This window comes from Pyrgilauda ruficollis, unplaced genomic scaffold (genome assembly GCF_017590135.1).
Source record: "Pyrgilauda ruficollis isolate IOZ18807 unplaced genomic scaffold, ASM1759013v1 scaffold9, whole genome shotgun sequence".
Classification (NCBI taxonomy): Eukaryota; Metazoa; Chordata; class Aves; order Passeriformes; family Passeridae; genus Pyrgilauda; species Pyrgilauda ruficollis.
This window is the reverse complement of record NW_024531043.1, coordinates 11,822,304-11,836,317: the sequence shown is the minus strand read 5'-3', so window position 1 is coordinate 11,836,317 and position 14,014 is coordinate 11,822,304. Positions and strand designations below refer to the sequence as shown.

General features: G+C 55.8%; 1 protein-coding gene across 14 annotated transcripts in view; it reads left to right on the top strand.

The window, feature by feature from the left end:
- Positions 1-14,014, top strand: part of NCOR2 (nuclear receptor corepressor 2) — a 228,437-nt gene that overhangs the window by 211,267 nt on the left and 3,156 nt on the right. For 7 of the 14 annotated variants that reach the window (XM_041489080.1, XM_041489079.1, XM_041489078.1 and 4 more), the window contains 15 exons: positions 353-627; positions 1,414-1,777; positions 2,507-2,737; positions 2,834-3,079; positions 3,223-3,372; positions 3,783-3,923; positions 4,034-4,196; positions 4,676-5,109; positions 6,311-6,454; positions 6,554-6,696; positions 7,035-7,228; positions 8,688-8,834; positions 9,135-9,280; positions 10,523-10,576; positions 12,547-12,774. In XM_041489080.1, the coding sequence (XP_041345014.1) occupies positions 353-627; positions 1,414-1,777; positions 2,507-2,737; positions 2,834-3,079; positions 3,223-3,372; positions 3,783-3,923; positions 4,034-4,196; positions 4,676-5,109; positions 6,311-6,454; positions 6,554-6,696; positions 7,035-7,228; positions 8,688-8,834; positions 9,135-9,280; positions 10,523-10,576; positions 12,547-12,774 (3,060 nt within the window). The remainder of the gene's footprint in view (positions 1-352; positions 628-1,413; positions 1,778-2,506; positions 2,738-2,833; positions 3,080-3,222; positions 3,373-3,782; positions 3,924-4,033; positions 4,197-4,675; positions 5,110-6,310; positions 6,455-6,553; positions 6,697-7,034; positions 7,229-8,687; positions 8,835-9,134; positions 9,281-10,522; positions 10,577-12,546; positions 12,775-14,014) is intronic. The other 7 variants (XM_041489088.1, XM_041489087.1, XM_041489077.1 and 4 more) reach the window with 4 other exon arrangements.

Here is a 14,014-nt window from a genome sequence, read left to right as displayed (position 1 = left end):
TCAAGGTTCAGCTGCAGATCTTTGCAGCCCCTGCTTTGTGCTCAGAGAGATATTCAGTCTTGCTCAGCTTCTACCAACCTAAATTCTGCCTGAATCAGGGACAAAATTGTCAGTGATTCGCATGAAGCAGGTTGAAATTAGTGTGAAATGGGTGCAGAAGGTGGTGGTAGATGTGAGGTGGACCAGCTGCATTAGCAGTATAGCTGCTCTGTGGGCTCAGTTGGGTACCAGTCCCTGAATTACATCTGTTAACTAGAGACCCCCTAGAAGTGGGTATCTGCATGGAGACTGGGAGTTTAGGGTCTGCCTGGGGGGTCACCCTCTGCATCCATCATCTGCTTGGGGGTTGCAGGAATACCTCGATCCTATGTGGAGGCCCATGAGGACTACCTCAGAAGAGAAGCCAAACAGCTCAAGAGGGAAAACACTCCACCAAGGGACTTATCTGATGCCTACAAGGTCAGATCTCACGATCTGACTCCACTGAAAATGAAATCAGCCCATGAAGACCTGGTAGCCACAGTGAAAGAAGCAGGAAGATCAATCCATGAGATTCCCCGGGAGGAGCTGAGGCGGACACCAGACATCTCTCTGACCAGACCTCTGAAGGAAGGTTCCATCACACAGGTGAGTGTGGAGTGAACACTGGATGAGATCAGTCCTGCTCAGACTGCTGCCCTTGCACAGATCCTGGGAGCCATTCCCAAGGTAAAAGGAGAGCAGAGACAGCTTTGTGCTGCATCACTGGTAAGAACTGACTCTCTGCTTGGGTACAGGTTGTCCTGCCCCATCCTTTGAAGGGATCCCTTCCAATCCAAACCATCCTATAATTCTTCCCTGCAGATAAATACAAAGCCCAGGGAACCCCTGGCACATTAAGAAAGCAATGATCCATCTAGATGTGTAAGGAAAAGGGAACACATTTGCCTCTTTTCCAGGACAGAGTCAACTTGGTGCCCTCAGCGTTTGCGACTCTGGATGCACATAAACTTGGTCTCCTCCCTTCATGGGCAAGTGGCAGCCCAGCAGGGCCAGTAGTTAGGATGAAACGTGGCATGCTATCTCCTGTTGGTCTCCAAATATTTGCAGGGTTCCCATGGCACCTTGCAGTCCTGTCCCATTTCACAGTGTGTGTAGGAGAGAGGCGTGATGGGCACAGCCAGCCTTCGGCAGTGACTCATCATCATCTTGTTGGAGCACAACAAGACATGCAAGATGGGCCCTCCACCCTGCCCTGTGCCGAGTGGTTCTCTCTGCTCTGCTGACAGCTGTTTGCTGTTTGACTGAGAAAACCTTGTGTATTGACCCACTGAATGAGGCATCCTGAGTCCTGTTGAAACTCAGTGGGACGCAGTCACTGGGCTCCTTCCTATTCTAGGCCCCTTTGATGTCCCCTCTGCCTCCTGTCCCCAGGGTACCCCGCTGAAGTATGACAGCGGCTCTTCCTCCTCGAGCACCAAGAAGCACGATGTGCGGTCCATCATCGGCAGTCCCGGCAGGACTTTTCACTCTGTGCATTCTCTGGATGTCATCCAAGACCCGAGGAATCTGGAAAGAGCTTACGAAGAGAGCCTGAAAAACAGGCCAAGCCCTGTGACAAACTCGGGTGGCTCCATTGCCAGAGGGGCTCCTGTGATTGTACCCGAGCCGGGCAAACCCCACCAAAGTGCCCTCGGCTATGAGGACCACCAGGCAGGGCACAGCACGGCCTTCAGCAGCCACTTGCACAGAGGGTCTCCGGTCTCCACACGGGAGTCCACCCCACGGCAGCACGAAGGTACTTTTCAGACCTTTTATTTGATGGTAAGATTTCTAACAGCCGAGCAGGTGAGGTGCACGGGAGGTGGCTGCTGACCCCACCTGCCCGAGCGATTCCCAACAGGTGCCTGTTGAACCTGTTCTTCCCAGCACCCCACGCCCACGGCTGACTCATGGCACTGGGGTGGCTGCCAGGGACAGTTGGGGCTCAGTGCTCTCCCTGGGGGTGCTCACACTGTTGAAGTGAGGGCACTTTACCTGCACCAGGATAGCCAAAGAGAGACTTGGGTCAAGGCTGGTGAAGCCATTGGTGTTTCAAAAGTGTCCTCCCTGTCCCAGAAGTGGCCCACAGGTGGGTGGGGAAAGCAGTGCTTGGGACACTGGGTGGGAGATGTCCACACTTCTCACTAACAGCAGCAGTGACCTCCTTGTGCTGAAGAGCGTGGTAGCAAGGCTGCACCACTGTCAGCTTGTGCAGGCCAGGGTGAATGCACAGATTGCCCAGCATGGATGTGCTGGGGTGAAAGGATGATTTGGGAAAGGCCTCCCTCCCAAGGGGCGACTGGGACTTGGCCCACCCTGACCTTGGTGGTGTAACAGGGCATGGCAGTGCAGGGAGGAGGGAAAGGTCCCTCGAGTTCAGGGTAGCTCCAGTTGTCCCAGTGGGACATGCTTGGCCAGAGGCATCCCTCGGGGACATGGCTTGGCCACAGTGCTCAGTCTCTGACTCATTTCCTTCTGCTCTCAGCAGGGAGCATCACTGCTGGGAAGCCGGTGTCCCAGGACAGAAAGATCACCCCCACCTCAAGAGAGCTCACCAACTCCAAGTCTCCGCACGCCCCCGTGCCCGACCACCACCACCCCATCTCCCCGTACGAGCACCTGCTCCGCGGCGTCAGCGGCGTCGATCTGTACCGAGGACACATCCCGCTGCCTTTCGACCCCGCCGCCATCCCGAGGGGAATCCAGCTGGAAGCAGGTACCTTGCCAGGGGGCACGGTTTGTTCTTTTCCTTCTTATGCTCCAAAAGCCTGAGATCTCTGGGGCTTCACATCTCCATCCTTTTCTCTCCCAGCTGCTGCTTACTACCTGCCAAGGCACCTGGCTCCGAGCCCCACGTACCCACACCTGTACCCCCCGTACCTCATCCGGGGCTACCCGGACACGGCCGCCATGGAGAACCGCCAGACCATCATCAACGACTACATCACGTCGCAGCAGATGCACCATAACGCCGCAGCCACGGCCATGGCGCAGCGGGCAGACATGCTGCGCGGGCTGTCGCCCCGGGAGCCCTCCCTCGCCCTCAACTATGCAGCAGGTCCTCCCAGCATGGCACTGTGCAGGGGTTTGGGAGCAGCGTGGGAGAAGGAGGCTGGGTCAGGCTGGCACTGCCGGCTCCGGCACGGCCAAGCTTGCAGCAGCTCGGCGTTGTCCTGACAGGCTTCTCGCTTCTCTCTCCAGGCATCATCGACCTGTCCCAAGTGCCACACCTGCCCGTCCTCGTGCCCCCTACCCCTGGCACCTCTGCCACCACCATGGACCGCATCACCTACATCCCTGGACCCCCCCAGACCTTCGGCAGCCGGCACAGCAGCTCCCCGCTCTCCCCAGGTAATGCTGGAGGTTGCTTTTCCAGTGGAAAATGATTGAGGAGGACGCTCGTAACCAATCCAAGGCCATGGGCTCAGCATGCCAGGACAGTGTGGGAGACCCTGAATTAATTCTCACTCAGGACTGACTTCCTCTGTTCCTGCTTGTTGAGGGCTTCCTTGCTTTTCCTCCTTCCCCAAAGCAAATGGCTCTGTGGAAGGTCATACCCTGGAGACAGCACCAGGACAGCTATTCCATGATTTGTCTGGGTTTTGTTGCGCTGGTTGCCGTCGTCTGTCCTGCTCCAGGTGACCTTGGATGGAGCCATTCCTTATCTGCTCTGCAGATACAGAGATGTGAAGAGCAGGCAGCACTCCCGGGGGGAATTGCTGTGTCTGCAGCCCTCTGACTGCCTTTTGTTTGGGTTTCAGGAGGGCCCACGCACATGACCAAACAGTCAGGATCATCGGTGTCCGAACGGGAACGGGAGCGGGAGCGGGAACGAGAGAGGGAGCGTGAAAGATCCATCCTAGCCTCCACCACAGTGGAGCATGCGCCCATCTGGAGACCAGGTAGGCTGGGGAGGAGTCCACCCTCCACCCTGGGACCTGTGCTGGGAGGAAGGCAGGGTTAGGGCTGTTGGACAGAGAGCTAAAGAAGCCCTTCCTTGTGCTCTCCCCAGGTACGGAGCAGTCCAGCAGCCGTTCGTCCTCCCACTCGCACAGCCACCAGCACTCTCCCGTCTCACCCCGCACCCACGAGACCATCCAGCAGCGCCCCAGCGTGCTCCACAACACCGGCATGAAGATCATCTCCTCGGAGACCCCCACCCCTTCCGTCCTACGGTACGTTCCCCCCACCCATGGTTTCCAGTGCTTGCCTGGATGCCTGCACCAGCACTTAATTAATGGGCACCTCTGAGAGGAAGGACTGGGAGTTGTTTTCCCTTCAGTCTCAGTGGGAGCAGAATTGGGGCTTTCAGGGAGTGATGGGGAAAGGCATATTTTGGTGCCCCAATTCTTATGCTTTTCCTGCTGCCAGGAGAAAAAGTAGGAGTGTACCTGTGCCGAAATACAGGTATTGCTCCTCTTGCTGAAGATTGCCTGGTGATAGAGTTACCAAGGTCTCTGGGACCTGTCCATGGCTTTTATGTTCTCCAGTCAATGCATGCAGGCCCAATACCTCATGGCCAGTTACTGTGGTGCAGGCTCCATCCAAGCCCTCCTCACTGGCCCTGCAAGGCTGAACACTGAGGCTCTAGTAACAGCATTCCCTTTCTCCACGTGCTTCTCTCATCTTGGCCTTGTCTTCATTTTCCTTCCAGATCCTCCTCCACCACTACCACGTCACCGATCCGCTCTGCCGCCTTCCCCTCGGCCTCCACGCTGCGCTCCTCCCTCAGCGCGGCCGACGGCTACGCGGCCCCGCTGGACCCGGCCATCCTGCAGAAAGAGGCCTCGAGGGTGCGGGAAGCCAAGGCAGAACGAGCCCAGACTGACAACAACGTCTACACCTCAAAGCTGCCCAGCGGGGCCAACCTCGAGCAGTCGCCTTCGCCCATCAAAGCCATGGAGTCGAGAGCTTTGCCCGCCTCCGGACCTGGCTCCTCTCATCACTATGGCAGAGGACAGGGGAAAAGCCAGCAGCACCACCACCCTCTGGACCAGCAGCACGCAGCCTCAGGCTCCGAGCAGCACAGTAGAGAAAAGAGTCAAAGTAAACGCTTTCCCATGCAGGAGCAGGAGCTCCGAGCACTCGGTAAGAGCACCACGACAGCAGCCAACTTCATTGATGTGATTATCGTGCACCAAATGTCTTGTGATAAGGGGCAGCAAGAAAGAGGCTCGCTGAGTGACCACTCTGCTGTGGCCACAGAGCTTACAGAAAGAAGGAGCTGTTCCTCAGGACCTAGCTGTTGGTTAGGGACCTTTCCAGAACAGGATACTTCACCTTGGTGAATCTAAAGTATGGTCCCTTCGTTGTCGGTGTGCATGGGGTAATGGGGGATGCTGCATCCCAATCCCTGGTGCAGGGAGGTTCTCCATGGAGTCCTCCTTATGCCTCAGGTACAGGGAGGAATCCTCCAGCAGTGCTGTGGGTCCCCTGCCACATTTGCCTGCTGAGGGCAGTCTCAGAGTGTTAGGAGGATAAAGGTCTGTGGAGGCAAAAGTTGTGTTGCCAAATGTGCTTGGCTGGAGAGAGGCACCATTTGCCTCCTCCAGGGCCCCTCCATCCTCTGCCTCTCCTCTGCAGAAGCATAACCCATCCATGCCTCGGTTTCCCCTCCCTGCTGAAAGGTGATGGTTGTCCCTCATTGCAGCTCTACCTGCTTTGATGCACTTGTAATCTGTGCAGAGGCTTGTGTGGACTTGGTGAACTTTCAATGAGCTTACAGGTCTTTCCAGCCTAAATGGTTCTATGAGTCTGTGCAAGGTGTTAAAAAGCAGAGAATGGTCAAATCTAATTTTGCCCCTGTGGTTTGTGAGTCCACTGTCTCTGGAGTGGCATCTGGGGCCTCCAGGGTCTCACATCCAGTTTTCAAGTCCCTGGTCCTGGCCATGCTGGGCTTGGGGGTTTGTTTTACTTGGAGACCTCTTGTGCAGCCACCTCCGCTCTCTCTGGGCATCTCTGTCCCTCTGAGCATAGTGGGCCTTTCAGTGGGTGGAGAAAATGGGGGAACAAACTGTGAACCTGCAGAGGTTGGATTTGGTCTCTGGATCTCACACTGTCACTGAGAGCTGCTGAGTGTCCAGTTCTCCAGGAATGAGACCTCACCTCTTCACAGCAGCCATCACCACAGCTGGAATCAGAGGTGGCCCTGCAGCATGACCTGCCAGGTTTTCCCTCATCTCTTTTTCCCCCACTTTGTTGAACATGTGACTCTACCCAAGCAGCGGTGCAACAGTACTAGGGAAAAGCTAAGTGAGCTCCTGGTTTTAACTCCCTTCCATTTCCTCAGGTTTCCATGGAGGCTACAGCCCCGAGCGGATGGAAGCAGTGAGTCCAGTGAGCTCGCCCAGCCTGTCCCATGAGAAAGGGGCCAAGCTGCTGCAGGACACAGAGAAGGGACACGGGGAGCATGACCTGAGGCAGAAGCAGCAAGGTGAGAACAGGGGCTGGCTGTGCTCCAGTGCTGGGGTGGCACTCGAGGAAGGGGACACAGATGTGATCTCATTGCTGCTCTCTCCTTGGTGCCCCCCAGGCTCACTGAAGGCCTCGGCTCCCGAAGCCGCGCACCTGCAGCACCTGCGGCAGCCCGACGGCCCCCAGTGCCAGCCCCTGCAGTCCAGCCAGAGCATCAAGGGCATGAACCAGCGCGTGGTCACGCTGGCCCAGCACATCAGCGTAACTAACTAACCTCATTCACCTCCATCCCCTTCCTGCTGGGGCTCCAGAGAGGAGGGAGGAGCTCAGTGAAACATGTCTGGTGGGGATGGGCTGGGAGTGATGCTGGAGACCTCATCTCCTCTAGTTGGGGGCTGGAGAGCAGGGGGCATCACGAGTGTTCAGCCCAGCTATTTGTGTCCCCAAGAAGCCCATCACAAAAGCTGTTGCAGACAAGAGGCAGAAGTTCCATCTGCGGGGACAAATCAGCCTATTCCCCTCCTGCTCACCCTCTTCATTGTGCCCAGCAATCCAAAAGTCAAAACCAGCCCCATTTCTGACTGTGCTCTCTCCTCCAGGAGGTCATCACGCAGGACTACACGCGCCATCACCCGCAGCAGCTCAACTCCCACATCCAGGCGCCGGTGTACTCGTTCCCCGGGGCGGCGTGCCCGGTGCTGGACCTGCGGCGCACGCCCAGCGAGGCGTACCTGCAGCAGCAGGAGCACGCCGCGGCCTCGCGCATCTCCCCGCACAGCGAAGGGGGCAAGAGGTGAGCTCGGAGCCCAGCCCGGCCTCACGTGGACCCAGGTGGCTCAGGGGAGGTCGGGTGGGTGCCCTTGGCTGCCTGGCACCGCGGTGAGGGGCTGCACAGGGCAGATTGGAGTTTGGTGTTGCTCTCCCAGGCTTGGTGCTGTGGGGATTCGCTGCTTACACAGCCCAGCTCTTTTCTCATTTGAGCAGCTTTCCCCTGGGGTGGTGCCTCTTGCCATCCCTGTTGTCCTAGAGATGATCTTTAGACTCCCTTAGAGTCCATCCATAATTCCCTTCCCAATCTGGCTGGTGTCGCAGGATGGTTTAGGTCATCTCATCTTTAGGTTTAGGGAATGGATCTCTTGAGATCATCCAGCCCAGCAGTGACCTCTTGAGCAGGTTGTGGCTGCTTAGGTTCAGAAGATCTCCACTGTTGGAGACAGCACCTCTCTGGCCAACCTGTTCCAGCATTTCAGCACTCTTACAGGAAAAAAGGGCTTCCTTGTGTTGGGATGGAATTTTATGTGTTTTGTTTGTGCCTGTTGCCTCCTGTCCTGTCACTGTTCTCAATCCCTGACCACAGATGATTCCAAAAAACCTGAAGCAACATGTTTTCCATTGGTTCAAAGTTAATTTTATCTTCATCTTTCAAAGTGAATCAGAAGTTTATTAGACACAGGTGCCCTGACAACTGGCATTGTTGTTTCAGGCACCACCTGTATTTGTTTTAAAGTCACTTTCAAATCCCCTTGCTGCTACACGGCAGGTCTGATTGCTGTTGTATGGAATTAAAAAATGGGTCTGTCTTCCCACCCAAACACCCACCCAGATGTATCCAGGAATGAGTGTGCCTTGTCAGTAAATGGGATTGTTCTTCCCGGCTCTGCCTGGTCCTGGAGTTGGCTTTACAACATGAAGGAAAAGAGCCCAGCCCTGACCACCCAGTGATGAAAAAAAACTGGGGGAAAAAAGAGAAACCACAGAAAGAACAAAGACGTAAATTCCCAGAACTCGCCACACCATGAGGAATTCCTTGCAGAACGTGGCTGTGTCCCAGGCTCTGGCCACGGGCAGGCATCAGGGGCCAGTAGTGGTCCTCTCCAAGCTGCCCCAGCTCCAGGTCCCCTCCTGTGTGGCCCTGACAGGGAGGGTGGGAGGTGGCAGTTCTGCCTCTGCTGCGTTCACAAATACAGAGAATCAAAAGCAGCGTCTCCAAAAGGTCAATGTCACGCCCTCCATAGGGATCCATGTGTCCCTGCCACCAGCAGGTCCCTCTCTTGGGGTGCTGTGTTTGGGGTGGCACAGCTGTCCCACTTTTTGGGGATCAGGCCCAGGGCTTGGCTCAGCCCAGCTCTCTCTGCCCCAACCACGCTCTCCCTGCGATGCTCCAGGAATCCTTTCCCCCTCCCAGCCCCGAGCTGCTGCGCAGGGACAGGGGCTGTCACAGTGAACCGATGGCATGTCCCCTTGCTGCCCAGGTCCCCGGAGCAGGGCAAGGCGGCGGCGGGGGGCCCGGAGAGCTGCATCGAGCCCGTGTCCCCACCCGACGGCGCGGGAGAGGCGGAGCACGCCAAGAGCGCCCCGTACCCCGTCCTGTTCCGCGAGGGAGAGCCCATGGACCAGAGGTACGGCCTGGGAGCGGGCACTGGCGGCAGCTGGGGAGGGGGATGTCCCCACAAGTGGCCTGGCCCAGGCTGATTTCCTTGCTGCCCAAAGCTGTGTCCCATCCTAGGGGCTGTATTTGTCACGGCTGTTCAGTACCCTGGGGTACGTTTATCACTGGGATGGGGAGAGAGGTTGGAGATGCTGAGTATCCCAGGAGCTCCCAGCCTGATCCTGAGAGTCACACTGAGGAAAAAGGCTCTTTAGGTAGGACTTTGTGCAGTGGATGTTGCAGAGGTTTCCAATGGTCTTTTGCTCTGCAGGATGGGGTCCAAGTCCCCAGGAAACAACACTCAGCGTCCAGCTTTCTTCAGCAAGCTGACCGAAAGCAACTCTGCCATGGTGAAGTCCAAGAAGCAGGAGATCATCAAGAAGCTCAGCACGACCAACAAAAACGAGACGGAGTACAGTAAGAACCTGTTGGGAAAGCAGAGGAGATTTGGGAATGGGTGCTGCTGTGTTAAAGGCATGGGAGCTCCCAGACAGCTCTGTCTGCGCTGGAGAGTCAGACTCCAGTGGTCCTTGTGGGTCTGTCCCAACTCAGAATATTCTGTGAACTACAAGGTCCAAATGTTTCCTAGAATGCTCTGTACTGGTGCCAGCAGTGACTGTGTGTATCTGAGGGGGCAGTGGGACACTTCCCAGCCTGGTCTCTGTGCTCTGAGGCTGTCAATCCCACACACACCAGATAACCTCAGTAGGAAGGAAATAATGAGCTGAGCATGGAGGACACTTAAGAGCAATTGATATTTTAATGACTGGCGAGCCAAGCTGAATCCTTCCTCCTTGAGATGCATCTCCCCCCAACCTTACTTTAAGCCTTACATCAATATTGGTGCAGCTCTGTAAAGCTAACCAGGCTGGCTCAGATTAGAAATTCAGCCCGTTCGTTCATTAACCGCTAAGAGAGTAGATAGGATCATAATTTAATTTAGCCCAGCATTATCCAGTCAATACTAATTCAATTTGAATCCATCTTACAACAGCTGCATCGGATAAGAGGGACCGAGCTGTCTCCTCTCCTGGATGATGTTACCATGAGCCAACAGTATTGTTATGCCCCTTTGGGGACATGTGGCTGAACCCCCTGACCTTCCACACTTTCCCTTATCAAGAAAAAATATATAGAAATTGGATACGCCTCTTATTTGATGAGAATTTCTGTTATTCTAAGGAAAGCAATATCCAAGTCAAACAGCTCAGCTAAGAGGGAAAATATTGATTTAACATTTCTTATTTTCCTCCTCCTTGCCCTCTCCACTGCCCAGACCTGCTCCATGCATAGGGGGCATTGAGCCTTTGAAAATCCCACAGGCAGGAGAGAGGGTTTGGCTCCATGGAGCTTGTAATCCCAAGGGCAGGAGGCAGGAAGGGAGGGAGGCCAGCACTGAGCACAAAGACATTGCCCTGGCTTTCAGGGCTCTGCTGTTTGCCCTTTCCCACCTGGTGAAGGTGCCCACTGTGGATCTCCCAAAGGCACAGGGAGTTATTCCTGGTCCCAGCCTGCACCCACAGTCCCACCCCAGTGCCAGGGGGAGCTGGGCTGCTGTCCAGAGTGCTGTGACACAGATGGGAGTCTCGTCACGGCTGCCATGGCACTAACCTGCACGTGCTGCTCTCCATGCTGAAGAGCTTCTTTGTTTTTCTCCAGATGTGGGGCAGCCTGGGACAGAGATTTTCAACATGCCAGCGATTACTGGAGCAGGTAACTCCCCACATACCTGTACCTCGTTTCCCACAGGGCTTACAGCTATGGAGAGCAGGAGGCAGAGTAGATTTAAGCATCTCCTTTGTTCTGTTTTCCCTTAAAACCAAGTGTAACAGTTGCTGGGAGGCAGAAGCCTCAGGACACACCATAACTCCCTGCTGTTGGGTTGGAGAAAGGGCAGCATAATTCCTTGGAAAGCCTGGCAGAGTTTGAGGAGAGGTTAAAGGTCAAGGAAGGGTTGGCCATCTGATGCCATGAGGGTTAAACCATCTTAGCAAGGTGCACCTCACACCTGGACAGAGCACCCTGCTCTTGGTGGGACCTTGTGGGTGGCTGGGAGGGCAGTGGCGGTGGCAAAGGGGAGTGTGAGGGTGGGCACTGGGGTCTCTGTCACTTTGGGCTGGGCAGGATGCAGGAGCCAGTCACAAAAGCAAACTGAGGCAAGAGCAGCACCCTGTGCTGGGCAAAGTGGTGATGTTGAGGACCAAAAGGGAGATGAGGAGTGCTGAGGCAGGAGGAGGTGTTTCCTGGGAGTTGGAAACTCAGTCCCAAGACCAGCCCAGGGGGAATGACAGTGGGAAGCTGTCACACTGTTGCCACCTGCGACATGTCCAGGTGGACTCAGGAATGGAGTGAATCCCCACGAGGAATACTAATTGCTACTTAATTGATTAAGAATTAATGCTCTCCTACAGCAGGAATGCCTTCAGGTTGTTAGTTTTAAGTAGGAGAACAGCAGGTTTCCCACAGCCAAGGGCAGGAGGTGCTGTGGGCAGGGGTTTGGTGCTGTGGGAGGGTCGGTGGTGTAGGACTGCTTGCCAGTGGAAATCAGTTTGGGAGAAGAAGTGAGCTGGCATCAGCTGCTGGGGTGAGCAGGAGCAGCCAGGTAGGACCTGAGGGGTCCTGGCAGACAAGATTTGAGGGCCAGTTTAGGCTAGAGGGGACCAGCAAAGTCCCTGCCTGTTTTTACAGCAAGACAAATGTTCAGACCAGGTTTTCGGGAATGTGGGATCTGTCCCTTTCCAAGCAGAGGGGCAGGGATCCCAGAACAAAATACCCCAGGATGGGCTCAGCTGGGGGGCCTGGCAGTTTCGTGTCTGTATTTTGCCCTTGCTTGTTCCCTGTGACTGCCACCCCGGGAATGACGGTGGCTGAGCCTCTGGTCCCTGTGCGGTGCTGCTCCATAACTGCATGGCTTGAGACTCACCCCCACGCGGACACTTCGCCTCTGCATCCTGTCCCGCAGCCAGGCTGGCCCGGGGGGCCCCGGGGGAACCCTGCCTGGGGAGAGAGGGGGGCAGGGGGCTTGCAGAGAGCACGAGGAGGGACAGCAGGATGCTCCCCCCTCCCCATTTAGCCCGACCCACGCCGGCGGCTCTGCGGGCTGCCTGCATCCTGTCACCCCAGGGCCAAATCCAGGCACGTCTTTCTCATCAAGTGTTTTTGTGGGGTACTCCTTCTTCCTTCCCTGATCTCCTTTATTGGAAACTGCCCCAGCCTCCAAATTCCTGGCACACTGACTTTTGCTCTGTGTGTGCATAGGGACCCCACATCCAAATGATTTTCCTCCTGCCCCCATGCCGAGCCTGGCTGGGTTGGGAGCACAGCCCATGCTCCTTGGAGATGCTCCCTGGGGCTCAGTGACAAACCCTTGTCCCCAGCCCCTGGCCCCGGGGAACCTTCCCAAAGCCCAGACCCCAGAGTGAGTCCCATCCGTCCCACCGCCAGCCCCCGCCGAGCCCCGGGGCGGGATGGAGCGGGAGGAGGAGGAGGAGGACGGGTGCATCGCAGTGCTTTAAAGAACAAGATGACAAAGTTTGTTGCTTTGCGAGAATGTGCTGACTGTTTGTTTCTTCCCTTCTCCCTTGTCTCCTTTCTCCCCCTTTCCCCGTCCCCCCCATCTTTCTTCTCATTTGGCTCCCCCCCATCTCCCGACCCCTCTCTCCTCCCTCTCCCGTATCTCCCAGGGCTAATCAGTTGTAGGAGCCAGTCGGTCCAAGAGAATTCCAGTACCAACATGGGGTTGGAGGCAATAATTAGGAAAGCCCTAATGGGTAAATATGACGAGCAGTGGGAAGAGCGCTCACCTCTCAGTGCCAATGCTTTTAACTCTCTGAATGCCAGTGCAAGCCTGCCCGCTGCTATGCCCATAACTCCTGCTGATGGACGAAACGAGGACGTGCGCTCCTTGCCAGGTCTGCAGCCCTCTCCACCTTCACTCTCTCTGTGTTATTAATTCTCAGCCCTTTTATCTCCCCATTTACAGGGGGATTTATTCCTCCCCTCCCCATTTTTGTTCATTTTGGTTTTCTTCTCTCCCCTCCCTCCCCCAGCTTTGAGCTTTGTGGATCTGCTGATTAATCCTGTTTGATGTTAATTTAATAGTCTCCAAAGGTGCTGTTGCTTTCTCTAAACCACTGACTTGCTCCTTTCCCTATTTGTTGGTTTTTAATATCTCCTTTTCCTATATTTTTTTACACAATGGAGAAGTTTATGGGGGTGGAAACCCCCCTGACCCAAAAAATCAAAGGGATAAACTTAAATAGCCAGCCCCAACTGTCTGTAAACCCCCAGTGGGATTGCTGCTGCGAAAAGAGGGGAAGGTGCTGAGAAGGGCTGTGTGGAGGACACAGGGCAGGGTGGCATTTCCCTCCCCACTCCAGTCTCTGGGAGTGTTGGGGTAGAATCCAACCTGGGATGAAGGGATGGGATCTGGGAGCGCCTGGGGCAAGAGGGAGATTGTAAGGGAGCTAGAAGTGATGCCTGGGGGATGATAAGAGAGGAGAGCTGGGGGTGAGCTACCCCATGAGCCCTGGTGGGGTTTGCAGAGCCCCATGGCAGGGTCTGCTCAGCTTTGGGGAGACTTGAGCAGAGATGAGAGGGTGGCTGCACAAATCCCCGCTTAAGAAAGGGAGGGAGGAGAGGGACCAGGGATGGATGGGGAAAGCATTTGTCCCCCACACACAAGGGCAGAGTGCCTCATGCGAGTGTCCTGCACAGAGCATGACACCACTGCCCTTGGGAATCCAGGCACAGAGCCCCTGGCTCAGGAATAGATCCTGGGTGCACACGTGCACCTTCCTCCAGGTCAGCTCACACCTCTCTGGGTCAGCTAACACCAGGTGAGTGCCCTGCACAGAGCATGACACCACTGCCAGGGATCACCCTTGGGAATCCAGGCACAGAGCCCCTGGCTCAGGAATAGATCCTGGGTGCACACGTGCACCTTCCTCTAGGTCAGCTCACACCTCTCTGGGTCAGCTAACACCAGGCACTCTAAAGCTTTTTGCAGAAAAGCTTTTCTGGCTCCTGCATGAAACCAGCAGCTTCTTCCAGCTGTGCCTCCCCATGCCTGGTGGAGGCTGCCTGCTGCTGGGCAGGCAGGGTGGGATGCAGAGCCCATCCATCCCTCCCCCCTGGGGAGCTCCCTGGGCT